The sequence below is a fragment of the Equus quagga genome, chromosome 5 (genome assembly GCF_021613505.1).
Source record: "Equus quagga isolate Etosha38 chromosome 5, UCLA_HA_Equagga_1.0, whole genome shotgun sequence".
NCBI classification, from domain to species: domain Eukaryota; kingdom Metazoa; phylum Chordata; class Mammalia; order Perissodactyla; family Equidae; genus Equus; species Equus quagga.
Window position 1 is genome coordinate 87,561,640 of NC_060271.1, and position 26,878 is coordinate 87,588,517.

A 26,878-nucleotide genomic window follows, 5' to 3' on the forward strand; every position below is an offset into this window, starting at 1 on the left:
AAATGCATGTTTTCATATCAGGAGACACATGGTCAAAAGAAAAATTTTAGTCTTGCTGTTTTTTATAGGGAGTGGGAGACAGAATTGTTTCCCAGAAGCTGACAATGTTATCTACCTCTTTAGCAAAGTCAAAAGATAGGAATAAGTCAGCACCACAGCTTAAATACACGTCCAGTTCCTCTTCTGTTTACTGCTTGCTCTCTCTGTACGGAAAAACAATTTGGATTTGGTAGATTTCAGAATGAGAGTATTCCACAAGTTTTGACTATATGAGTCTGAAAGATGTCAAGCTCAACAGTTAAAAGATTCTGTTATTAATTTCTCAAGAAGAAATTTATATACAAACTAAATAGTAAACATAAAGATTTCCTCTTCAAACATGCGGTATTAAAAGAATTTATTATCATGGAGGCAAAATTTTGTAGTGTGCCATGGATTGAATAACACTTTGTGGCCCCCGAAAATTCATATGTTGAAGCCCAAACCTCCAATGTGATGGTATTTGGAGATGGGGCCTTTAGGAGGTAATTAGGGTTAGATGAGGTCATGAGGTTGGGGCCCTGATGATGGGATTAGTGCCTTTATAAGAAGAGACTCTAGAGAGTTTACCCTCTCTCTCCCTGCATATGTGCACAAAGAAAAGGTTATATGAGTACACAGTGAGATAGCAGTTGCCTTAAGCAAAGACAAGAGGACTCAGGATGAAAGTGACCTTGCTGGCAACTTGACCTTACATTTCTCAGCCTCTAGAACTGTGAGAAATAAATTTCTGTTGTTTAAGCCTCCCAGTCTACGGTATTTTGTTATGGCAGCTCAAGCAGACTTAAGACATAGTGGAAACTAAAAGCAACTCTAGTGGCTTGCCTCACTTAAAGCCTGATCCAACCCACTGACTCATCAGATCTATGACTTCCAGATTTATACTCACTGATTTTTTAAGTGAATTTGCTGTCAATCGATATAAATTCACAATAGAATAGGAAATAAAAGCAAAAGGTAATATACTATGGTGATCAAAATTCAGTATTTTGTCCTGTGGAAAAATTAACTTTAGAATTCAGGATCAATCTCCCATCTTGTGGATCATATCTATTTGCTTTGCTTTCTTCTGCTGCACTCATGTGTTTTGCTGTTTACTGAAAATCTGAGCTGAGTAAGTAGCAACAGGATGTTGTGAAATTCAAACTGATACTTTAGATCATTCTAAGCAACTTTAACTTTAATGATAAAAATGAAAGTTTATTGACACAAGTTTAGCCTGTCAAGTGTTTTAAACATTTTTAAATCTGAAATGGTGACGTGAGTCAAAGTATAAAAGGGCAGATGTGTAGTAAGAACTAAGTTTTGCCAGCAGACACACAGCGGCAGCCAAAAGAAGCCAAGCTGAAATATGTTTGCATTTTTCCTGCACTACAGTGACCACTTCCCCTCAGAGAGAGATTTTGTATCCTTGGCTAAGCAAAACAGGAATTTAATCTAATCTTCCGATGGGTAAGAGTGGGTGGGTCTTCTCACCAGTAAGTAAATCTACCTGAAACGCTGCAGAGCTACATGGTTTGGTAGTTCATGCTTCAGACTATTCAAAAAATTCTTCTTTCTAAATATAAATCTGATTTTATGTCACTCGCTTAATCAAAACTTTTCACTGGCTCCTTGTTACCCACAGAATAAAGTCCAACTGTATTAGTAGAACATTCTTGACAATCAGGTCCCCTTTATCCCTTTGTATCTCGCATGTTGTGACTTTGCCAGTCCTTGAACTCAAACACAATTCCATATTTACATGTCTTACTGCTCTTCTCTCTACGTGGAACCCCTTATTCTGCTTATGGAAATCTTATCTTCTAGACCCAACTTAAATATTGTTATATCCTAATAATTTAAATTAATTACAATTCATTGATTAGGCTTTATATTTCACTTTCAATTCTGATCATATACATACATGTTCACCTCCCCCAGTAAACTATAGGCTTTGTGAAATAAACAGTGTCTTTCTCGTTTCATAGGCCCCCAATACTTAGCACAATACTTTGCACGTAGTTTAATGAATATAAGAATGAATGAAAGACTGCATACTTGTTTCATCACTTGATTAAAATGAATACTCCAATTCTGCATCATCTATCCTTCAGTTTGCCCACCTAGACAGAACAAAATTAATGACTATGCCTCACCTGATGCAGTGTTAAAAGGGATTACAATTTAATAACAAAAGAACCTTGACAGACATCCTATAAAAAGTGTTTTTTTCTGTTTTCAACTCCACTAATCAAGCCAGCTTTCAAATCTTAATATTCTGAATGCCTGAAAGAACAGCCTAGTATCTCCTTCAGCAAAAATCTCTTGAGGCTAGATATCTTGAAAGCAGTCTGCTGCTTTCCATATTATTCAAGTCTAATTACAGAACATTACATTAGGATTATATTAAATTACACTGTTATTCAACAAAAAGATCTACAATTTTAGTCACTCTGGAACAAATTTACATGCTAACCCAGAAATCATGCAAAGCAAAGTCAATGCTGATTCTATGAATTTGATTCTTAACTGTTTTCCTCCAAACAGATGTTTATTCCCATCTTAACCTTCTCCTACACAGGTAATATACAATCTTTGGCCAGATGTCTGTCTATAAAGGATCTTTTAAAGTAATTATAATTAATAATATCTCTGGAATTTCTCCACATTTTTTTATTTTAATCGAATTCAAGTTGCATAAAATGGCAAAAGAGGAAAAAAACTAAACCTTACAAATTTTTATAAGATACTACAGCCAGAAAGCTATAAAAATAGGATGGAAAGAGAACCTTAAAAAACAGACTACAAATGTAAGATTCTGTCTTCAGGGCCAGTCTTTAGAATGCTTCCTTTATTAACCCAGATTTCTCCAAAAAATAATCTGATGTCATTGATAAATGCCAAAAATCACTACATTTTCTAATGACATAACATAAAACGTTATAAACCAAGACTTGGTCATTTTCTGTATTAAAAGAGCTATAAACCTAATTATCTTCTACATTTCTTCTTGTGCAGTCAGTTATTACAGTAAAACATAATACATCACAAAACACATCACAAGAAAAAAAACTAAAGTTAAATAAGGGTTCAAAAAACCTAATTTTCCAATTTCCACCTATGTAATTAAGAAAACATAGTGAATTACTAAAAGAAATAAAGGAAGCAGTAGAACTGCCAATTTTGGACTGCTTCCTAGAGACCAAGATTTAAAAAAAAATTCATGGAAAACAGATAGGGAAGGAAAGGTAAAGCAAACTAATCAATCACCCCTCCTTCTCCAAAATAATGCTGGCTTTGTCTAATTCTCAGAAAACAATGACCAACAGGACATATTTACATAACACTTCAAAACTTCTGTAAATGAATAAACTCAAGAATTTAACACATTTTAAGTGATTATAAATGTTTACCTTATAGTATCATATTTGAAGACAGAAAATATATTTTTGAGTAAACTCAGAATTTTCTCTAGTAAAAACCTTTTAGGCTTAGGATTCCCTCTGTACTCACTGGAAAATCAAACAGTGATTGGGATCTGTTGTTAAGTGGCCATGTATGCCACAAGGAGAAGACCTACCATTCAAGATGCTTCCAAATTACAATCTTTAGAAGCAGAAGCTCACTGTTACTAACCGGTTTTCATTCTCACAAGTTACTTTTACCCAGTAACTTACTCATCATCTATGTTTGAGGTAGGACTCCTGTCTCTGTCAGCAAGGGAAAAAAAAATCCATTATAAAGCATAATGAGTGTTTCCTCCTATTAAACACTCCAAGCAACACATTAGTCTTTAACTTCATGGAGAAAAAATTTAGCCTTTTCTAAAAGAACATTTTGTGGCCAGCGCAAAGATGTAAGCATGGGAAAGTCTCCAGAAGCAATTACAAAGCAAAAAAAAAACACATGTTCTTCCCTTCCTAAGAAGTGCTATTGACACACCACGAAGGCTTCTCTTGGGAAAGAGCACATGACTAGTGTAGTTTTCAAATCAAGGGTGTAAATTAACATTTATATTTAAAAAATAATACTGTTCAAGAAACAGAATTGCTTAGAGGTCATCTCTTATTATAACCAGGGCCCTACTACCAGCTGAAGTTCAGAGGTCTGCAATAGGAAAGGAAGACCTGATCCTGTGGAAATTTAGATGACAATAATAAGGAAAATAAGAATGAGAGAAAAAACAAAGAAGAATACTGCAATAGCTGTACTAGTTAACAAGACCATTAAAGAACTACTGGACAGGCTGTAAAATGTATGACATGCGATAAGTAGAGAGAAAAACTTGAGGGGAAGATTTTTTTCAAATTTACCAACTTAATTATTCACAGCTTCAAAGCTGAACATATCTCAGTTACAAAGGAGTTCAAAAGAAATACAACTCAGGGCATGAGTTCCCACCTCCAATCTATTTGTAAGGACAAGACAGAGCCCAATGAAACTATATAAAAACTTGTAAAATCAATCTGTTATGAGCAGATCAAAAATGGTTCTCATACAACCTTATTATAATATTATTTAGCCCTAAAAAGGAAGGAAAATTTGTAATATGCAACAACATGGATGGATGAACCTTGAGGACATTATGCTAAGTGAAACAAGCCAGTCACAGAAAGACAAATACTGTATGATTCCACCTACTTGAGGCATCTAAAATAGTCAAATTCATAGAATCAAAGAGTGGAATGGTGGTGTCATGAGCTGGAGGGAAGGGGAAATGGGGAGTTAGAAATGACTGGGTGTAAATGTTCAATTAAGCAAGATGAATAAGCTCTAAGAGATCTGCTGTACCAACATCATTATACCTACAGTCAGCAATACTGTATCGTATACTTAAAAATTTATTTTCTCACCATAATAAAATAAAATTATAATAAATAAAAATGATTCTCTACTCAATGAGAGATATGAGAAAATAATGGCTACATTTTAATGATAAAAAGTAGTATCCTCTATTCATAATAAGGCAAAAATTGGAAACTTCTCAAATCCCCATCAGTAGTACAATGGATAAGCATATTGTGATATATTCAAACACTGCTCTACTCAGCAGGGGTTGGCAGATTTTTCCTGCAAAGAGCCAGACAGTAACTATTTTAGGCTTTGTCAGCCATTTACTCTCTGTGGCAACTACTTAGCTATACCCTTGTGAGCAAAAGCAACCATACGCTTTATTATGCACATTGAAATTTGAATTTCATGTAATCTTCATCAGTCACAAAAAATTCTTTTTTTTGTTAACCATTTGAAAACGTAAAAACCATTCTTAGCTCACTGGCTATACAAAAACATGCAGGAGGCCAGATTTAGCCTGTGGGTCCTAGTTTGCTGACTCCTGCACTACAGCAGTAGGAATAAATGATCTACAACTATATGCAATAATGCTGAATCTCATAAACATAATGTTGAGTGAAAGAAGCTAGACAGGGCCAGCCCTGTGGCTGACTAGTTAAGGTTGCGCACTCCGCTTCAGTGGCCCAGGGTTTCGCTGGTTCGGATCTGGGGCACAGACATGGCACCACTCGTCAGGCCATGCTGAGGTGGCATCCCACACGCCACAACTAGAAGGACCCACAACTAAAAATACACAACTATGTACTGGGGAGCTTTGGGGAGAAAAATAAAATCTTTAAAAAAAAAAAAAGAAAGAAGCCAGACACAAAAAGAGCATGTACTCTAAGATTCCATTTATATAAAGTTCACGAACAGGCAAAACTAAATTATGGTATTAGAAGTTAGGAAAGTGGTTCCCTTGGGGGTGGCGGTCTAGAAAAGTAACATCTTCTCAAACAGTTGACTGCCAATCCTTCAGAGAAGTAGGAATGCATCTCATGAGTTATCATCTAAATTCTCAAAAATGTTCAATAAAATTAGCAAAATTTAGTTACACAAAAACTAGAGAACTATAGCAAAAGGAATCTGTTTAGAGAGCTTTACTTTTCCTGAAAATGGTATTTCTAAATTCAAAATATCAAACCAAATATTTAGACTTCTTTTTTGGTAAGAAATTCTTATTGTTGATAGTCAACTTTGTTTTCTGAACTAGAACATTCAAGAGAAAGAACATTTTAAACACTATGTTGTTTCCATCATATTTTATCAGTGTATTAGCAAGCCAATACTCTACTGCCACCTAAAGTAGAAAGACAGAATTACTGCTTATAGTTAAGATGATGTAGACAGAAGACGAATGAATCCTGAAAGTACAGCAGAATAAGTCATATGTTTTCAGTCTCTTCTATTCATGTTTCCTAATTTAAACATTTTAAGACCAGATATTTTGCATCCGTAAGAAACTCAAGTTACGTTTTTTTACTACTTAATATGTGCTGTCTAAAATGTATAAAGGTGAAGTTTATTCTTAAATTGACTCAAGTATCAAAGAGATACTGCCTTACGCATTTTTCTTTATTTATAAAGAAAGGCCAATATTAGATTCCACATTACGTAATAAATCCAAAAACTCAATTGCAATGACAAGAAAGCTCAATATGAAAAAGCATTATGGGGGCCAGCCCATGGCCGAGTGGTTAAGTTCGAGCACTCTGCTTTGGCAGCCCGGGATTTCACTGGTTTGGATCCCGGGCACAGACATGGCACTGCTCATCAGGCCATGCTGAGGTGGCATCCCACATGCCACAACTAGAAGCACCTACAACTAAATTATACAACTACTTACTGGGGGGATTTGGGGAGAAAAAGCAGAACAAAAAAAAAAAGAAGATTGGCAACAGTTGTTAGCTCAGGTACCAATCTTTAAAAAAAAAGATAAAAATGAAAAAAAATTTCTAGAAAAAATATAGGCAGTACACTCTTTGACATCAGTATCAAAAGGATCTTTTTGGACACCATGTCTTCTTAGACAGGGGAAACAAAAGAAAGAATAAACAAAGGGGACTTCATCAGACTAAAGAACTTCTTCAAGGCAAGGGAAAACAGGATTGAAACAAAAAAACAACCCACCAATTGGGGGAAAATATTTGCAAGTCATATATCTGACAAAGGGTTAATCTCCATACTATATAAAGAACTCACACAACTCAACAACAAAAAATCAAACAACCCAATCAAAAAATGGGCAGGGGACACGAACAGCCATTTCTCCAAAGAAGATATATGGATGGCCGATAGGCACATGAAAAGATGCTCATCATCACTGATCATCAGGGAAATGCAAATCAAAACTACACTAAGATATCACCTTACACCCGTTAGAATGACAAAAATGACCAAAACGAAAAGTAACAAACGTTGGAGAAGTTGTAGAGAAAAAGAACCCTCATACACTGCTGGTGAGAATGCAAACTGGTGCAGCCACTATGGAAAACAGTATGGAGATTTCTCAAAAAATTAAAAATAGAAATACCATATGACCCAGCCATCCCACTACTGGGTATCTATCCAAAGAACTTGAAATCACCAATTCCAAAAGTCCCATGCACCCCTATGTTCATTGCAGCATTATTTACAATAGCCAAGACATAGAAGCAACCTAAGTGCCCATCAATGGATGATTGGATAAAGAAGATATGGTGTGTCCTATGGACAGCTAATGTTCGACAAAGGAGCGGAGGGCCTACATTGGAGAAAAGAAAGTCTCTTCAACAAACGGTGCTGGGAAAACTGGACAGCCACATGCAAAAGATTGCAAATTGACCAGTCTTTTTCACCACACACCAAAATAAACTCAAAATGGATCAAAGACCTAAAGATTAGGCCTGAAACAATAAGTCTTCTAGAAGAAAATATAGGCAGTACACTCTTTGACATCAGTTTCAAAAGAATCTTTTCGGACACTATAACTCCTCAGTTGAGGGAAATAATAGAAAAAATAAACAAATGGGATTTCATCAGACTAAAGAGCTTCTTCAAGGAAAGGGAAAACAGGATTGAAGCAAAAAAACAGCCCACTAATTGGGAAAAAATATTTACAAGCCACTTATCCGACAAAGGGTTAATCTCCATAATATACAAAGAACTCACACAGCTTAACAACAAAAAAACAAACCGATCAAAAAATGGGCAGAGGACATGAACAGACATTTCTCCAAAGAAGACATAAGTATGGCTAATAGACACATGAAAAGATGTTCATCATCACTAATCATCAGGGAAATGCAAATCAAAACTACACTAAGATATCACCTTACACCCGTTAGATTGGCAAAAACATCCAAAACCAAGAGCGACAAATGTTGGAGAGGTTGTGGAGAAAAAGGAACCCTCATACACTGTTGGTGGGAATGCAAACTAGTGCAGCCACTATGGAAAACAGTATGGAGATTTCTCAAAAAGTTAAAAATAGAAATAGCTTATGACCCAGCCATCCCACTACTGGGTATCTATCCTAAGAACCTGAAATCAGCAATCCCAAGAGTCCTTTGCACTCCTATGTTCATTGCAGCATTATTTACAATAGCCAAGACGTGGAACCAACCTAAATGCCCAGAAACTGATGATTGGATAAAGAAGATATGGTATATATACACAATGGAATACTACTCAGCCATAAAAAAGGACAAAATTGGTCCATTCACAGCAACATGGATGGACCTTGAGGGTATTATGTTAAGCGAAATAAGGCAGACAGAGAAAGACGAACTCTATATGACTCCACTCATAGGTGGAAGATAACATATAGACAAGGAGAACTGATCGGTGGTTACCAGGGAAAAGGGGGGGTGGGGGGAGGGCACAAAGGGGGAAGCGGTGTACCCACAACAAGACTAACAATAATGTACAACTGAAATGTCACAAGGCTATAATCTATCATAATCTTAATAAAAAAAAAGAAGATATGGTGTGTGTGTGTGTGTGTGTGTATACACATACACACACACACACACACACACACACACACACACACACAATGGAATACTACTCAGCCATAAAAAAGGATAAAATCGTCCCATTAACAACAACAAGGATGGACCTTGAGGGTATTATGTTAAGTGAAATAAGCCAGATAGAGAAAGACAATCTCTGTATGACTCTACTCATATGTGGAAATTAAACACGTAGACAAAGAGAACAGATTAGTGGTTACCAGAGGAAAGTGGGGTTGGGGGGTGGGCACAAAGGGTGAAGTAGTGTACCTACAACATGACTGATAAACAATAATGTACAACTGAAATTTCACAGGGTTGTAAACTATCATAATCTCAATAAAAAGTAAAAAAAAAAAATTTTAATTAAAAAAGTAAAAAGCATTATGGCTTTTTCACAAGAATGAGGTACGGGGTACATTCCACAAGATATATACCAAAAGAGAAGCTGATAATACCATTCTTGGAGAATACCAATCTTTGAAAATAAAAAAAATCCCTAATGGACAGTCAACTCTGAATCATTCTGTAAACTTGATACCAAATGTACTTTTAAGCCTCTGCTTTTTCTGTAAACTTTCCACAAAATTTTCCAGGTTATTTAGAAACTAGGATCAAATTGTGCTTTTAAAATAATATATACCAATAAGAAATATATATACAAACACACCACAATATGCAAAACATTAAACTATTGTAATATTAAAAAGGTTAAGTGGGGTATCCCTCTGCAGGAATTTAACCTCTTCTATTTACATCATATCCAAAAACATCTTAGCAATACAATGTTCATACAAATGTACTAAATTCCTAATACTGAAGAACAGCATAAAAAACCAGAGTCAAGATGGACAAATTTTTTCAAAGCCAAATGCAGAAAATTATGTATTGTATGCTCCCCCTTGTGTTTCAAAAAAGAGAGGAAAGACTGTTGCTGATGGGGTTCAGGTCACGCTACCACAAAATACGGCACCTTGGCATATTGAATATTTTAAGCTGAAGGAGTTTGACAAAAGACAGAGCAGGAAGGTCATTCTGCTTCCCCCGACCCTTTTCCCCTGAAACATAACACCCTCGTGTAAGAGGTGCTCTCCCTATACCCAGAGAAAAGGAGCATCCTCATCTCCAAAGACAAAGGAATGCCAAGAGGAACTTTACAAATAGACCTTGTTAAATTTCCCCCAGTTTACTACAATTATCTCATATTCGTCAAATTATTATATTCCTCTCTTGATCAAACGGCATAAAATACTCAAATTGTTTCTGTGGGTCTTCCTCATGCAGGTGCCTGTGTCATGTAAAACTTACATTAAATAAATTTGCATGCTTTTCTCCTGTTAATCTGTCTTGGTCAGTTTAATTTTCAGAACTGGCCAGGGACTCTAAAAAGGTCAAGTAAAAACCTTTTCCTCCCCTACACTGGCTAAACATAGTATATTGTCCATGTCAAAAGAAAACTCTTGGAAATTAAAACCAGGATCAAGTGAAAAATTCAACTAAAAGGCTAGAAGATAAATTTGAGGAAACTTATCAAAAAGTAGAAGAAAAAACAAACAAATGAAAAACAGACAAAAGAAGAGAAAATTTGAGAATTCAGTCTAGAAGGTTTAACATTTGAAAAATAGAGCACTAGAAAGAGAACAGAAAAAAAAACAGTTAAGAAAATAATCAAGTAGTAATACAACTTTTCCCAGAACTAAGTCATGAGTCTCCAAATTGAAAGGGCCCACAGTGGCCCAAATAATGAAGTGAAAGGAAACCACACATCAATGACATTCAAGGAAATAAAGGATAAAGAGAAAATCCTAAAAGTTTCCAGAGAGAAAAAAAAAGACAGGTCACATTCAATGAAACAATGCCTTCAAAATTGTGATTCAATTATTTCACAACCTAGAAACACCTCCTCAGCCAAACTAGCAATTCAGTGTGAGACTAGAATAAAGACATTTTTTGAGACTTAGAAAGAAAAAAATTACCTGTCATATATCCTTTCTTAAAATGCTACTTGAGGGGCTGGCCTGGTGGCACAGCAGTTAAGTGCGCATGTTTCGCTTCCCAGCAGCTCGGGGTTCGCTGGTTCGGATCCCAGGTGCGGACATGGCACGACTTGGCAAAAGCCATGCTGTGGTAGGTGTCCCAGGTATAAAATAGAGGAAGATGGGCATGGATATTAGCTCAGGGCCAGTCTTCCTCAGCAAAAAGAGGAAGATTGGCAGTAGTTAGTTCAGGGCTAATCTTCCTTAAAAAAAAAAAAGCTCCTTGACAACATGCTTCAGGATATGAAAACGGGCACAGTAAGTAAGCTGAGTCCCAGTCAGAAGATGGAGCTACTACAGTGCACATCTTGGTCTGTTCAGGTGATTTGGGGCTGGGGGGCTGGGGGGGCAAGATTGGCCCTGAGCTAACATCCATTGCCAATCTTCCTCTTTTTGCTTGAGAAAGATTGTTGCTGAGCTAAAGTCTGTGCCAGCCTTCCTCTATTTTATATGTGGGATGCCCCCACAGCATGGCTTGATGAGCAGTGTGTAGGTCCAGGCCCGGGATCTGAACCTGTGAACCTCAGGCTGCTGAAGCAGAGCACACGCAACTTAACCACTACACCACCAGCTGGCCCCTGTCCAGGTGATGTTTTGACAGCCAATCTAGTCCCAAAGATCAAGTCAAGAAACTTAAAATGAGGTGCCAGAGCAGCCAAATCCTCATCCAAGAAAGAAATTATCATGACTTTAGTCAGCTATATCCATGAGAAACCTCTACCTTGGGACCTTGAGTAGACAACTAAGGGAAGTCAGTCCTGTGCTATTTCTATCTTTTTCTTTTAATCCACTATATCTAATAAGTAGGCCCCTTCCCCTCCTCTTCTCTTTTTTTCTTCATGATGTAGACTGGGCTAGGCACTACTCTAAACTGCCTATAACTTACTTAACTTGGCACAGAGCACTCTATGGCTGCCTTTTCAAAATACCTGTAACCATTGGTTTAATGTCTATATTCTCAAGGGGAGGCACCATACCTGGGATGTATATTGCTGTATCCCATGCACAGTGCATGGCATATAATTAAGATGTTTAATAAATACTTGTGGGGGGCATAAACGCACAAAAATATTAATACTGGCTATGTAGGCAGGTGGTATTACATGCATTTTTACATGTCTCAAATTTCTATACTTTAATGAAGTTAAATAGTGTTTATAACAAAAATTAATGAGAAAGCACACAGGTAGCTGAATGTTTGCAAAACAAAAAAAATTAAATTAAATCCAGTATCCTTCATATAACATACCCCAATTACAAGATATACAAAAACTGTATTACCACAGGTCTTTCCTTTCCAGTGAATCTAATTCTCAAACAAATTACAAATTTTCATGGCTTCAAGAAAGACAGAACAAGGTGTTTAAAATACAAATATTTCTTATAGTCTCTCACTAGTATAAATCTCCATATTATGTTACTGATATTATTTTCTTATATAAATTTAAACCAGTTGTCACATGGTTTTCACTTGATTTGCAAGCCCACATTAAATTTGAAATTATACTATATAAACATATAAATTTTATACCCTCTGAATATGAAAAAAAATCCAAATTCAAATTCTATGTCTTACTAAGAACACACAATTAATACTACAGAAACATTAAAGCTCATTTTTTATTTACCACAGATCTCATGAGCCTAAAGGACATGTTGGTGAAATTCCTCAAGAGGATACAAAAGCAAATAATCCCTATTTCCACCTTTTAGAATTTTATCAGTAACAAACTTCAAAACATTAATTTATATATTACATTGTTTCCAAACATTAAACATTAGGAGTTTAAGAACAGATGTTTGAGATAGGGGTCAGCAACTGTCTGTAAAGGTTCAGATAGTAAATATTTTAGGCTTTGAAGGCAACAAGATCTCTGTCACAACCACTCAACTCTGTTTTTACAGTGGTGAAAGCTGCTAAAGACAAGACATTGTGGGGGACTGGAATTTGCCACGCCAAGATACCTCTTTTCGGCATAAGGATTATTTTGGGCTGGTTACTTTTGAAAACTGCAGACATGAGAGAAACTCTGAGAAGTAGAAGTTACCCTTTGTACAGAGACATCTACATTTGTAAAGGAAATCTCCATCTGTAAAGGTGTCTCCCTCTCTGTACCAAGAAGAAGGGGGGATGACCTTATCTCTAGAAACTCTCAGCAATGCAGAAGGCCAGGACTTAAATCTGCATAATAACCTTACTCTTGTTTACTGTGCTTTTCTGGTAATCTCCCATAACTGACTGCCCCACCCCCAACATCCTCCTTTGTCTTTAGCTGAGGGTGGTATTTAAGGTGAGAGCTTCTGCCTGTTTTAGCTAGTTGCTCAGCTTTCCTGAGCCTCTCCCATGTATACATGTTATAAACCTTTGCTTAATTTTCTCCTGTTATTCTGTCTCATATGAATTTAACTAGTTGTCCAGCCAGAAGGACCCAGAGCGGGTAGAGGAAACATCTTCCTCCCCTACAACATAAATGAAAGAGCACATAGTGATGTTCCAATAAAACTTTATTTCTAAAAATGGGCAGCAGGCCAGATTCGTCCCATGGGCCATAGTTTGCCTACCTCTGATTTAGAGTATTACACCTTCGAGCTCTCCCCATATAAAAGGAGTGTAGGTTTTCTCTCTATGCTTACCTTTTTAATGGCAATCTCCATATTTAAGTACTATCCATTCATTCACTTATTCTACGAATTTTTACTTTAAGTGCCTACCACATTCCTGAAATAATATTAGGTGTTAGGGAGAAAGAAGTAAAAAAATATTAAATTCTGCCTTCTTTTTATTTATTTATTTTTCACTTTTCCTTTTTTCTCCCCAAAGCCCCCCAGTACATAGTTATGTATTTTTAGTTGTGGGTCCTTCCAGTTGTGGCTTGTGGGACACCGCCTCAGCATGGCTTGATGAGTGGTGCCATGTCCGCGCCCAGGATCTGAAGTGGCGAAACCCTGGGCCACCGAAGCAGAGTGCAAGAACTTAACCACTTGGCCATGGGGCAGGCCCCTAAACAGAAATTTTGAATGAAAATTCTATTGAGTCTTCTCAAATCTAAAATTCTAATGATTATATGAGATATGTAGAGTAGTCAAAATTGTAAGACAGAAAGTAGAATGATGGTTGCCAGGGCCTTGGTGAGACGCCACAGAAACAAGAGGAGTTTTTGTTTAATGGGTATAGAGTTTCAGTTTTACAAGATGAAATGTGTCATAGATACAGATGGTTGTGATAAAGGCATAACATTATGAATATATTTAATACCAATGAACTGTACACTTTGGTTAAGATGACAAATTTTATGTTCTGTGTATTTTACCACAATAAAAAAAATTGAAGAAAAAAAAGTATACCCTGTTAAAGAGCAAGAATAAAGGTTAGTAGGAATAAAGGAATAAAAGGTTGTTTCATTTTTTCTTGCCTCCACCATCAATACTCCATATTGGGTGCTGCTGAGCAAGGGTCAAATTGGACTATTCACCATTTCCTGAACCTGCTCTGCATTTTCCTTCCCCACCCCTGCTATTCTGTTAACCCAGAATGCCCTATGTAACTGCCCCTCATTTCAGTCTAAAATATTCTACATTTTCTTCAAGAGCAATGAAAACGGCATCTCCAAGAAACCTGCCAGAAAGGACTAGTACCTCTTCTGTCCACAGTAGCTTACTCAGACCTCTATTTCCAAATACTATAGCGTCCTTGCATCATGCTTATTTGTGTATGTTCTCTTTTATAGCAGATGGACATTCTATCTCTGCTCAAAGCCTTTTTGTTTAAGAGCATGTTTGCTTTTTATGTTTTTATAAGAATTAGCAAGACGTTTACCCCTCTCAGTGTCGCTCGTAAGGTAAACGAAGGTTGAACTACATGTCATCTTGGGCCCATAGGGTCAGCTGTAAGTCAAACAACCAAATGCTTTCGCCTTTGGTACCTCAGACCAATCAGCTGTGCAGAGGTTGTGCAACCAGGCACAGGCAAATCTTCTGTTCTACTCTCAACACCAGCTCTTCAACCCAGAACTACTCAGAAAACTAAAATATCCCATCCTCAGGCAGAAGACTGAAAGCAGTGAAAGAAATACCCAAATATTACTAAGCAATGTATTTAAAATAAAATAAGGGAGAGAGCTTCCAGACAACCTCTTCTCTGAGTATCTTGCAATTTTTATCTCATAACAAAACAAATGAATCAAAATACAGTCCACCCAGAGAGAAGTAGCCCCCAATGTCTGGAGATACTGAGACACTGCCTATCCACATGCTGTTCTTACCTTTTGGCCTGTAGTCCCTTATCCTCATCCCCTGTGGGCCTAGCAAACACTTCAGAAACCCAGGCAAGACATCAATTTCTCTAGGAAACTTTTTCTGATCACTGAAGAGCAAGATTTGACAGAAATAGAAGGCATTACACCAGTGATTTATGATATCAGCTAAAATTACTCAGAATGTCTAGGATCACATCTGAGACACTACCCCTTACATTTCCTTCTATGAGACAATCCACTTATTTTCTGTAAAATAATTGCTTTGTGGGTTTTTTTGTTTTCTGGATTCAAATCCTATAAGCAAAAGCAGTTTTTAAAAAAGAAGCGGAACTGCCTTTTTAAAGCATAAGCAGTTTTGAAACAAACAGCAAGTGAAAAAAGATAGCAAGTGAAATTTCAACAGACTTTCATCAAAGTGTGATTTTAGGCTAACTGCTTAGACTCCCTCAGCCTGTTTCCTAATCTTTAAAATGGGTGGCCACCATATAAGGTTTTTGCAAGAAACAAATTAAATAAAATGTAAAACGTCTAATACAGTTCCTAACACACAGGCCCAGAAAAATAATTATTTTTACAGTCTATTGCTACACTTTGGCACTAGATTCATTTCTATAAGTAGCTCTTAGTCTAAACTAGTGTTGTTCAGTAAGGTAGCCATTAGTCACCATGTGACTACTGAGCACCTGAAGTAGGGCTGGTCCAACTAATATGTGCGTTAAGTTTAAAATACACACCAGATTTCATAGTCTTAGTAAAAAAAATAATAGAAAACATCTTAGTAATATTTTCTATATTGATTACACGTGAAGAGAGAATACTTTGGATATACCGGGTTAAATAAAACATTAAAATTACTTTCACTTTTTTTATGTGGCTACTAGAAAATTTAAGATTATATGTTTGGTTCTCACGCATTTCTACTGGACTGGGTGATCTACACTTTAACTTCAAGCCGGTAAATATGCTCTTAACCATACAGTGCACTGTCTGACAGGGGTTCACACCGGCTAATCCAACCCTTACCCCAGCATACACTTGCTCGCTTTAACACTCCCCACTTCCACGACCCGGGAAAGCTGATTTAATCGCTCCTAATTTTAAAAAGTATGGAGCGCACAGATCCGCCGAGGCAACTCCAAACTGTTACCTATACAACGACAGAGAAGCAGCATCTTGAGAAAAAGCCCAAACTCCTCCCCCGTGGGTGTCGGTCAACACAACTGGAGGGAGCTTGAGCAGACGGGTCACCCTCACAGTGAGAAGAGGCAGCAGAGCGAGTGCCCCAGATCTGAAGGAGCGTAATGTGGAGCTCACGGAGTAGAGGTCTGAGGCCTTTCTGGGGGAAAGCCTTTCTGGGGGACAAGCCTGAGGGCGGCGGGGAAGGGACTAGGCTCCGTGCCAGAGGCTGCAGGGAAGAGTGGTACCTTAAGAATCCCCCTCATCTTCGCTTGAAAGGGGCGGAACTCTTCAATTGGCACGTCCGGATAGAGCTGGCTCCGCAGCAGCTCCTCCGTGATGCCCGGGTGCCCGTAGAAAGCGTCTTGGGCCAGGCCGCTCAGCAACCCGCTCAAGGACTTGCAGCTCTCAAGCTCGCCCGCCATGCTTAGCGGAGGCCCCGCCTCCCTACAGCTGAGCGGCCTCGCCACGGCGGCCGAGATGGGCCGCAACAGCCCGGGCAAAGGCTCGTAAAGAACGTGAAGGCGGAGCTCCACCAGGGGTTGGTGTTGGCAGCTCCCAGCTTCGCTCTGCAAGACCTATGCCCTTAGGTTGCCACTCCAGAACTTGGGGAGCTGCCACCCCAAGTTCCAGAAGGTTCACTTTGTTTCCGCTGATATCCTTCATCACCCCAGGGCCTACTCAAAGGAAAGATCACCTGGTGTAGATCACTTGAGATGGGGTAGCATCCTATATCGGTGGCAGTTTAATTTTTGGATGGCTGTATCTCATTCCAGGCCTTGCCAATCCATTGACTGAATAGAATCCATCACTCAGATATAATCTCTGCCTAATAAGGATTACCTGTCCTAACCTTTTGTCCAAGGAAATTTAACTATACCCTGATAACATAATGTGTTTGCTTGAGTTAACAGCCTTTTTATATACTTGTGTCTCGTCTTTCCAGCTAGATCAGTGGCTCTGATCCAATGCTCCTTTCTATAACAAATACTTTGTTAACACCTTCTTTACTATCCTGAAATGAAATGCATAGATAATATAACTTACTAGTCATATCATTTCCAAAAAATCAATATATCATCCACCCATAAAAAAAGAACGAGTTACTGATACATGCTACAAAATGGATGAATCTTAAAAACATGCTCAGTGAAAGAAAACAGACGCTAAAGGCTAGATATTGCATGATCTCATTTATATGAAATATCCAGAATAGGCAAATCCATAGAGACAGAAAGTAAGTTAATGGGTTGCCAAGGGCTAGAAGAAGGGGGAATGAGGAATGACTATTAATGAGCACCAAGTTTCTTTTGGGGGTGATGAAAATGTTCTAGAATTAGATAGTGGTTATGACTGCACAACTTTGTGAATATACTAAAACCCACTGAATTGTACACTTTAAAAGATGAATTTCATAGCATGTGAATTATATCTCAATTTAAAAATCAATATAGGGGCCAGCCCCGTGGTGGAGTGGTTAAGTTCGTGCACTCCGCTTCAGCGGCCCAGAGTTTCACTGGTTTGGATCCTGGGCACAGACCTAGCACTGCTCATCAAGCCATGCTGAGGTGGTGTCCCACATAGCTCAACTAGAGGAACCTACGACTAGAATATAAAACTATGTACTGGGGAGCTTTGGGGAGAAGAAAAAAAAAAAGAGGAAGATTGGCAACAGATGTTAGCTCAGGGCCCAAAAAAAAAAAATCAATGTAATGATCTAATTGTAATTTAGAATAAAAATAAAAGGAAAGTAATTTATATGTATTTCAATGTGTAAGTGTTTGGGCATAACTATACCAGATGATAGGAAATATATAAAGTAGCAAAATGCCTGCATCTTTATGTGGACCCACCAGTGACTTACAAATGCAAATTGATACAAGTGTGCTATATTGATGAGGAGAGTGAAAGCACCAGTGCAAGCACAGTTACTACTGATAATATGTGTTCTGAAATGTGAACAAAGGTTGGTAAAGCTCAGAACAAAAAACATTCTTCCCTCACTTTACTCAGTAATTGCAAACTGGGAATGTTCTGTTCATATTAAAGCCATACTAAAAACACATTGTGTTTATATGTAAAATGGAGTTAGATTTCAGGCTCAGACAATAACAAACAGATAAGTTTTTCACCTTCCTGAATGTCCCCTGCATGGCAAGACTTATATCCCTGGTGCCTGTCCAGCCTTGGCCATTCCTCCCCCTCCATTATTATCACAAATGAAATACTCCTTTCAAGGTAGTGCCACCCTGTTGAGAATGACTGATCTAGATTACTTTAATGTTTATCCATTGTTTGCCTAAAGTCAAGAGATATTCTTTATAATAGAAAAGAAATGGTGACATAGCGGTTAAGTTAGCACGCTCTGCTTTGGCAGCCCAGAGATCGCCAGTTCGGATCCCGGGTGTGGACTTGACACTTGTCAAGCCATGCTGTGGCAGGTGTCCCACTTATAAAGTAGAGGAAGATAGGCGTGGATGTTAGCTCAGGGCCAGTCTTCCTCAGCAAAAAGAGGAGGATTGGCAGCAGATGTTAGCACAGGGCTAATCTTCCTAAAAATATATATATATTATATATATATTACTTATATAATATATATAATATATAATTATAAAATATATATACAATATATAAATATATAATATATAATTATATTATAAAAGTAAAAATATATAATTTATAATATATTATATATACATAAAATAATATATTTTATGTATATATAATAATATATATATGGGGCTGGCCCCGTGCCCGAGTGGTTAAGTTTACGTGCTCAGCTTCGGAGGCCCAGGGTTTTGCTGGTTCAAATCCTGGGTGCGGACATGGCACTGCTCATCAGGCCACGCTGAGGCAGCATCCCACTTGCCACAACTAGAAGGATCTGCAACTAAAATTACACAACTATGTACCGGGGGCTTTGGGGAGAAAAAGGAAAAATAAAAAAAAAAAAAGATATAAGATATTTCTTTCCGTAAAGGAATTAATTTTCTAAAAGGCAAATTCAGAATTGTTTTCATGGCTCTAATAAAAGCAAACCTAGAGATAAATTACACATTGTGTTAAGTGTGCCTACAGGAGTTGGAGAGAATGGTCAACGCAGGGGCAAAAGTAATAAAACCATGGTGAGTGGAAAGAAAGCACTATTAAGCACGTCTTTCAAATTACTCACCAGAAAGGCTGTACCCACTTGTTTCCATGAAACCTTACTAACATTGACTGGTATTATTCTTTATAATCTTTGATACATGAGAAATATTCTATTATTTTAATTTGTATTTCTTAAATTTTGAGAGTGAATACTTTAAATTGTACTAGCACTAGTTAGATAATCTGCCTGATAGACCTCTGCCATCCCCTAAAGGAAAGTGACCTTACCATAACTACTCTGCTTTTTGTCTACTATAACTCCGTTGTTCCTGCTCTCTGCGGCCTATAAAAATCTTTCATCTTCTGTAGCTCCTCGGAGCTCCTTTCTATCTGCTGGATTAGATGCTGCCTGATTCATGAATCATTGAATAGAGCCAATAAGATCTTTAAAATCTACTCAGTTGAATTTTGTTTTTTAACCCAATGTCTGCCTGAGCCTCCAAGTTCTAAAACACCAAGGTGACAAATAAAAGAAAATCATCCTATGCCACCAGGGGCTGCTATTGCCAACGCAACTGTTGAAGGTTGGGAACAGCTGCATTTTTAGAATGCTTTTCAAACAAAAGGATCAAAGCACAAAGTTTTATTTGATTAAATCCCAAAACACAACCTGTTTCGCAGATAACAAACCTGGGCACAAAGAATTGCCTAACGCAAGGAAAAGACCCTGAAGTCTGGGCTCAAAGGAAACTACAAGCACATAACTAGCAGCCTTCCCGGTAAACAGGTTTCCTTTTCATTGTGGCCAAATAGGTTTCCATTCCAAGTTCCATTAAGCAACTGGTCTCTTCCTCTATTAAATTACTCTTTTTATGGCTCACAGGCTGTTTGGTCCCAGGCCAGTAATATGTGTTTTTATAAGGTTTCCTATCTCTGAAAACGTTAAAGTAAAAAATGTGAACCAAAATAACGTGCAAACACAAGGGCCCCAAAGTTTTGCAATAAACTTTCCCTGCTCCCTGTCTCTACTCCACCTTTTCCAATTCTACTTTAACTACCATTCACTCACCACTCCACCACCACTCAACAGGTATTAGTTGAGAGCTTTGTGCCAGTCATTCAGCTAGGCTCCAGGAGGTACAGAAATGAGTAAGATAGGCTCTGCTCTAAAATCTTACAGAAAAATGGTATGATATGATATGTAGCAGAATTTGCCATCCCCAAATATGCCACTTTGGCATCAGGATTATTTTGAGCTGAAGGCAACCAAGAAGAAGCATGTACAAGAAGACCTCATGGCCCTTCTCCTATTTGCCTAAAAGCAGGACATAAATTTCAAAGGTGTCCATCCTCCCCTGCCTACCAGGAAGGACAAAAGTTAATCCCAGGAGACACCTTTAGACCTTTGGAGTTCTAAACTAGTGCTTTGAGTTACTCATTTTTCCCTGGGTATCTCACATGTATACATGAGGTATACGTGTTAATAGACCTCTGTTCATTTTTTTCATTAATCTGTCTTTTGTCGTAAGGGTCCCAGCCAAGAATTCAGAAGGGTAGAAGGAAAACTATTTTTTCCTCCTCTACATAAACTAATGATAAAAACACAATAAACTCAGGGTTTTTACTACTAAGTACCTAGAAGTAGCTATCAGATTTGGTGATGAAAGAAAAGATTGATTAACTCAGTTCGAATAAGTCAAGGAGAAGCTTAATGGTGAATAGCCAGACATGTTGCAGGTGACATGGCATGTCCCTATATATGGAGGCATGAAACAGAGTGGTGTGTTGAGGTATGCTACGAACCCCATAGTGTAATGATGGGCTTCAGGACATACTACCCCAAATATGGCACCTTGACGTATTGAATATTTGAAGGAACATAGAAACAGAATTTGAAAAACAACAGGTGCAGGAAGGACTCTGCCTCCTACTTCTCCCCGAAGCAGGTCCCAAGATCCTCATGTGAGAGGTGTCCTCCCTATGGGCAGAGCATTCTTATCTTCAAAGACAGAGGGACACCAAGAGGAATCTGAACCAACAGGCCTTGCTAAGTTTTCCCAGTTTACTACCCATAGCTCATATCCTTTTGTCCTATCACATTTTCCCACAGCTTTCTACTCTTCATCAAATCTAGCACAAAAATGCTCAGATTTAACCATTTCTTCAGGTCTTCGTTTCCTTATCAAGGTTCTCATGTCACATAAAACTTACATTTAAATAAATGTGTATGTTTTTCTCTTGTTAATTTTTTTTGTTACAGAGTCCCAGCCAAGAATCTAGAAGGGTAGAAAGAAAAAGATATTTTTCCTCCCCTACAGCAGCAAGAGTGAAACCAGGAGCCTAGGGTAATAAACCTGAAAAGACAGACAGGGCCTGGATCATAGACATGGAGAGTTTACATGTAATGCCAATTTTTATAATTGGTCATTGAGGAGTCACTGAAAGGTTTTAAGCAGAGGAGTAATAAGATCAGATTTGAGTTTTTAAAAGATTCCTCTGTGGTAGCAGTGTGGGGTATGGGAGGAAGACTATTCCTCTACCCTCTAGGTTCTTCTGGCTGGTCTAAGAATTAAATTGACATGAGACAGAATAACAGGAGGAAAATCAAGCAAATTTAATAACATACATATATGGGAGAAACCCCAGAAAACGGGGGGGGGGGGGATGGGGGGGGGGGGGGGGGGGGGGGGGGGGGCGGTAGTGATTTGGGACTTTAAAGGGGAGGAAGGCAATTCACATGCAGATGGAAAAGCAAATGTTTGGTAAACAACTCTTGACCATGCCTTGCAAAGACAATGAGAGATGGACAGGGCTTTGATTACATGGGCCTTGCTGGGTTCCACCCTGTCTACCACACCTCGTGTATCTTATACTATAGTTATCTTATGGTATTAGCTCCTTCCTAGAACAGGCCTTCTATCTGAAACTCTTTTAGGCAGTTAGGGGGAAAGTCAAAGTTTCTCTCTGAGTCTTTTGTTTTTAAAAATAATCAAGCCAAAGAGACACACTTTGGGGAAGCCAATTCTGATCCCCCACAGTGGCAAATGAACTGGAGAAGCAGGGGAGGCCAAAAGCTACAGTAATCAAATAGATGCTGATGGAGGTCTGATCTAAGGCAGTTGCACATAGGATGGAGAATGTGAGATGGACTCTTGACATAAAGGAGGTAGAATTAGCAGGTTTGGGATGAGGGAGTAGAGGGAAGAGTGAAAGGAATGATTCCTAGGTTTCTGGTTTAGGTGACTGAGTAGATGATGGTTCAGAGCACACAGGAGCTCAGTTTATTTGTGGGCTACCTCTCCACATAGCTTGTGTGTTCTTTTATCCTTCAATGAACTGTGCTAATCAAAATAGCTATCACGGCGAGCATTTGGAATGAAATTGTAACAGAACAAAACTCTCATTCTGCATTTTAAAATATTTTAATTCAAATTCAGACTCAAAGATTTAGAAAATGGGATTGACTTTGGAAACGCTGAAAATATTTGGAGAAACCTAGTCTTAACTTTTGAGTATCTGAGCTTTTGTGTGTGTGTGTGAAGAAGATTGGCCTGAACTAATATCAGTGTCACTTTTCCTCTATTTTCTATGTGGGATGCTGCCACAGCATGGCTTGATGAGTGGTGCGTAGGTCTGCACCTGGGATCTGAACCCGTGAGTCCTGGGCCACCAAAACAGAGTGCGCAAATTTAACCACTATGCCACCAGGCCTGCCCTCTTTTTTTTTTTTGGCAAAGGAATATAAGCCCTGAGCTAATATCTGCTGCCAATCCTCCTCCTTTTTTGCTTGAGGAAGACCAGCCCTAAGATAACATCTGTGCCAATCTTCCTCTATTTTTGTGTTTATATGTGGGTTGCTGCCACAGCATGGCTGAGGAGTGGTCTAGGTCCACGCCTGGGATCTGAACTCACAAACCTGGACCACCAAAAAAGAGTGCACCAAACTTAACCACTACACCATGGGGCCAGTCCCCCAAGCATCTTTAAAAAAAACTTTTTCTTATGGAAAATTTCAAGAACATACAAAGTAAAAACAATAGTATAACCAGCTCCTGTGTCCCCATCACCAACTTCAACAAATACCAAGACATTGCCTATCTTGTTCCATCTCTACTCTCATCCACTTCTCCCTTTTCTCGTTTTGAAAAATTCCAGATATCTTAAGTTTATCTGTAAATATTTCAGTATGATTCTCTAAAAGATAGGCTCTTAAAAAAAAATAATACATTATTCCACATAAAAATATAAGACTTTCTTAATAACCAATTATTAAATATCAATCAGTATTCAAATTTGCAATTGTCTCACAAACCTATTTCATTTTTTCAACTGTCTCAATATTTAAGTAGTTGATTAATCAGACAAATACAATTAATGTCTAAGTCTTTTTTAACCTATAGGTTCTGCTTCCATCTTCATTGTTTTTTGTTTTTATTTTCTTGCAATTTACTTGTAGGTCATTTGTCCTAAAGAGTTTTCCATGGTTTAGATTCTATTGATTGTATCCTCATGATATCATTTTTTAAAAATATATTCTTCTACCCTTGTATGTCGAGTGAATCTGTAAAATAGGAGCTAGATCTGGGAACTTGATTAGATTTAAGTTCAATTTGTTTCATCTTCCATTAGGAAGTATCTAATGTCTGCTTGCCTCTCTTCTCATGTTGTGCCCCACCACATCCTAGACCTCCAAAACAGCAATCACTTATTTTGCCCCCAAATTTGCTTTTTTTTGAGGAAGACTTGCCCTGAGCTATCATCTGTTGCCAATCCTCCTTTTTTTTGCTTGAGGAAGATTAGCCCTGAGCTAACGTGTGCCAAGCTTCCTCCTAAATTTGCAATTTTTATAGCTCCTGATAATACTACAATAATTATATGTTAGTTAGTTCCTGTTTTTAGATAGAAAATCTAGTTGTTTACTTACAATAGATCACGAAACTTCTAAGTTAGTCAGCACCTCCTTTGGTTTTTTCCTTCTCCCATTTTCAGACACAGATCTTTTAACTGGGAGGGTTACAAAGTGCTAAAGATGTGAACTAGAAACCTTTCAGGGAAAATTAGGGAAATCAAAATATATTTAAGGAAACAAGCCTTGGCTTCACGTTAATATTGCAACCTAAACTTAAAAAATGAATGATGCAAATAATATGAATTAGGAAAACAGGGCTTAATGATGGTCTCAATAACATAAACTTATGCAGAAGAGAAGAAACATAGATAATACATAACAATAAAAAATAGTCTTTGAAGTGGAGTGGAAACCTGAGAGAAGACAGACACATTCCTGCCTCCTTTTCTAATCCAAACCCATTGCCTGGCTCAGGCCTATTACTGGGGGCTCAGCATGTGGCTGAGTATCCGTCCTAGAGAGGAGAACCCTCACTTGGATGGTTGGTCAAGTATTACCGTTTTATAAAACCTATTTTACAAATCATTAAAGAAATTCTATAAGGCTATTGTTATTGCTGTTTCCATATATGCCATAAGTCTGCTCGGATCTGATAGGATTTTTTTTCAATATTTCTATCCTTCACTAGCAAGAGTGCTTTGTGTATATAAAGTACCCTACAAAAGTTTGTGTGTTTTAATACTTATTGAAATCTCATTCTAATGGAGAATTAATATACACGAAAACCTTTAAGCAATCAAGTTTTAGTATTTACCTACTGCTTAAGCCCAGGAAGAAAAATAATTCCAATTTCAGTTGTAACAGAAAAAGAAAAATATTTATAACTTGAAAACTCTCGGATAAAGCAATTGTCATACCCATGGAGACTGTCCCCAAAAGCCAATAATGGCATCTTCCAAATTCTGCCATCTTCTATGGCTGACAGGTCTACTCCTCACACTGATAAAACTAGTAGAGTTTAATAAGCCTTTAGAGATCATCTAGTTCAATTCTACTATTTTATAATGATGAAAACGAGACCCAGAAAACTTAAATGTCCTGCACAAGATCACATAGCTAATAAGTAGCAGAGGTGGAACTCAAACCAGGATTTTGGACCCCAAAATTAATACTATTTACATCGTTACACACTCGTTTCCATCATACTACATCAGTTGTCTTAACAAATAATTATACAATATTTATGGGCTACTTAAAGTAATCTTGTCCTTTGAAAAGAAGTCTGGCCCAGAGGCTTACGGATGGCAGAGTACATAGGAAGATGCATCTAGTGCTAATATCCTGAATGCTTTAAATATTCCTTACGATCACAGCATTAAGTACTTGGGACAACTGTCCATGAACCTATTCCAGGCACCTATCACTTTACAGGTACTGAATAATTATTTGTGAACGAATACTGAATGAACCTCACCTGCAAAAACTTCCATATTAAAATATAGTGGTAACAAGAGCCCATCAGTTTAGCTCACGACCTCTGAAGTCACTGCTCTGTACTGGAATACTGCTTCCATCTACTTACTGGTTTACCTCGGGCTTCAGCTCTCTTTGTGCTTCGGTTCTCTTATCTTCTAAAAAAAATAATAATGGCAACTATTTCATAGCATTGTCGTGAGAATTAAACGAGATAAAACGTGTAAAGGCTTTAGCACTCCGCCTAGAACGTTAACTGAACTAAACGATCGTTCTTAAAATGCTTAGGTTTCCTAAGAGTCAATGGCTATGTTACGTAGAACAAACTAGTGTAAAATGAGGGAACTGTACTACCTAAACAGGCAGTCCTGATTTGGCAGGTCATCTAGCTCCAAAACTTTTAAGACTCTCTGACATTTAATGAGGGTGTATTTAAATCTCTACTACCTACCCAGTACTGATCAAAGCGAGACAACCAACGCCAGCACTGAAAAGCAAAGGAAAGCAGCGACACCCCCCCTTTTATTTTTGAGGAAGATCAGTCCTAAGCTAAGATCTGCCAATCCTCCTCTTTTTGCCGAGCAAGACTGGCCCTGAGCTAACATCCGTGCCCATTTTCCTCTACTGTTATATGTGGGACGCCTGCCACACCACGGCTTGCCAAGCGGTGCCATGTCCGCACCGGCGATCCTAACCCGGAACCGGGGCCGCCGAGGCGGAAGCGCGCACTTAACCGCTGTGCCATTGGGCGGCCCGCCGACTACCCTTCACAATGAATAAAACTGAATAAAACACAGGTCTACGTGGCCCGGCAAAAACCAGGTCAGCCCCAACCGTTCGGGAGCAATCCGGACAGACAGAACACCTGGTGGACAGTCTAGGTCGACTCTACGGAAGGGACCTCAGGGCCAGGGAGGGAGGAGTGGGAGATGTGGGTGTCCCGACTCCTGCCTTTACAATCGCGGGTTGTCATTTCTGTCTCGCGTGAGTCAGTCCCACCGCGCCCCCGACCCCCAGCGCCCTTGCGCCAACACCGGCTCTGAGTCCCGAGCTCCGCGACGCAGCCGCTTCACCCGGCGCGCAGCGGGCAGCCTGTGACGTCATGCCGGCGCCGCGCCGCCAGGCAGGACCCCTTCTCCACCTCCTCCTCCC

The 26,878-nt window shown here is 38.4% G+C and overlaps 1 protein-coding gene across 2 annotated transcripts in view; it reads right to left on the reverse strand.

Moving 5' to 3' along the window:
- COMMD1 (copper metabolism domain containing 1) overlaps window positions 1-16,752 on the reverse strand; it is a 155,093-nt gene extending 138,341 nt beyond the window's left edge. For both annotated transcript variants that reach the window (XM_046660181.1, XM_046660180.1), the window contains exon 1: window positions 16,563-16,752. In XM_046660181.1, the coding sequence (XP_046516137.1) occupies window positions 16,563-16,739 (177 nt within the window). In that variant the 5' untranslated portion in view covers window positions 16,740-16,752. The remainder of the gene's footprint in view (window positions 1-16,562) is intronic.
- Between the last annotated feature and the right edge of the window lie 10,126 nt (window positions 16,753-26,878).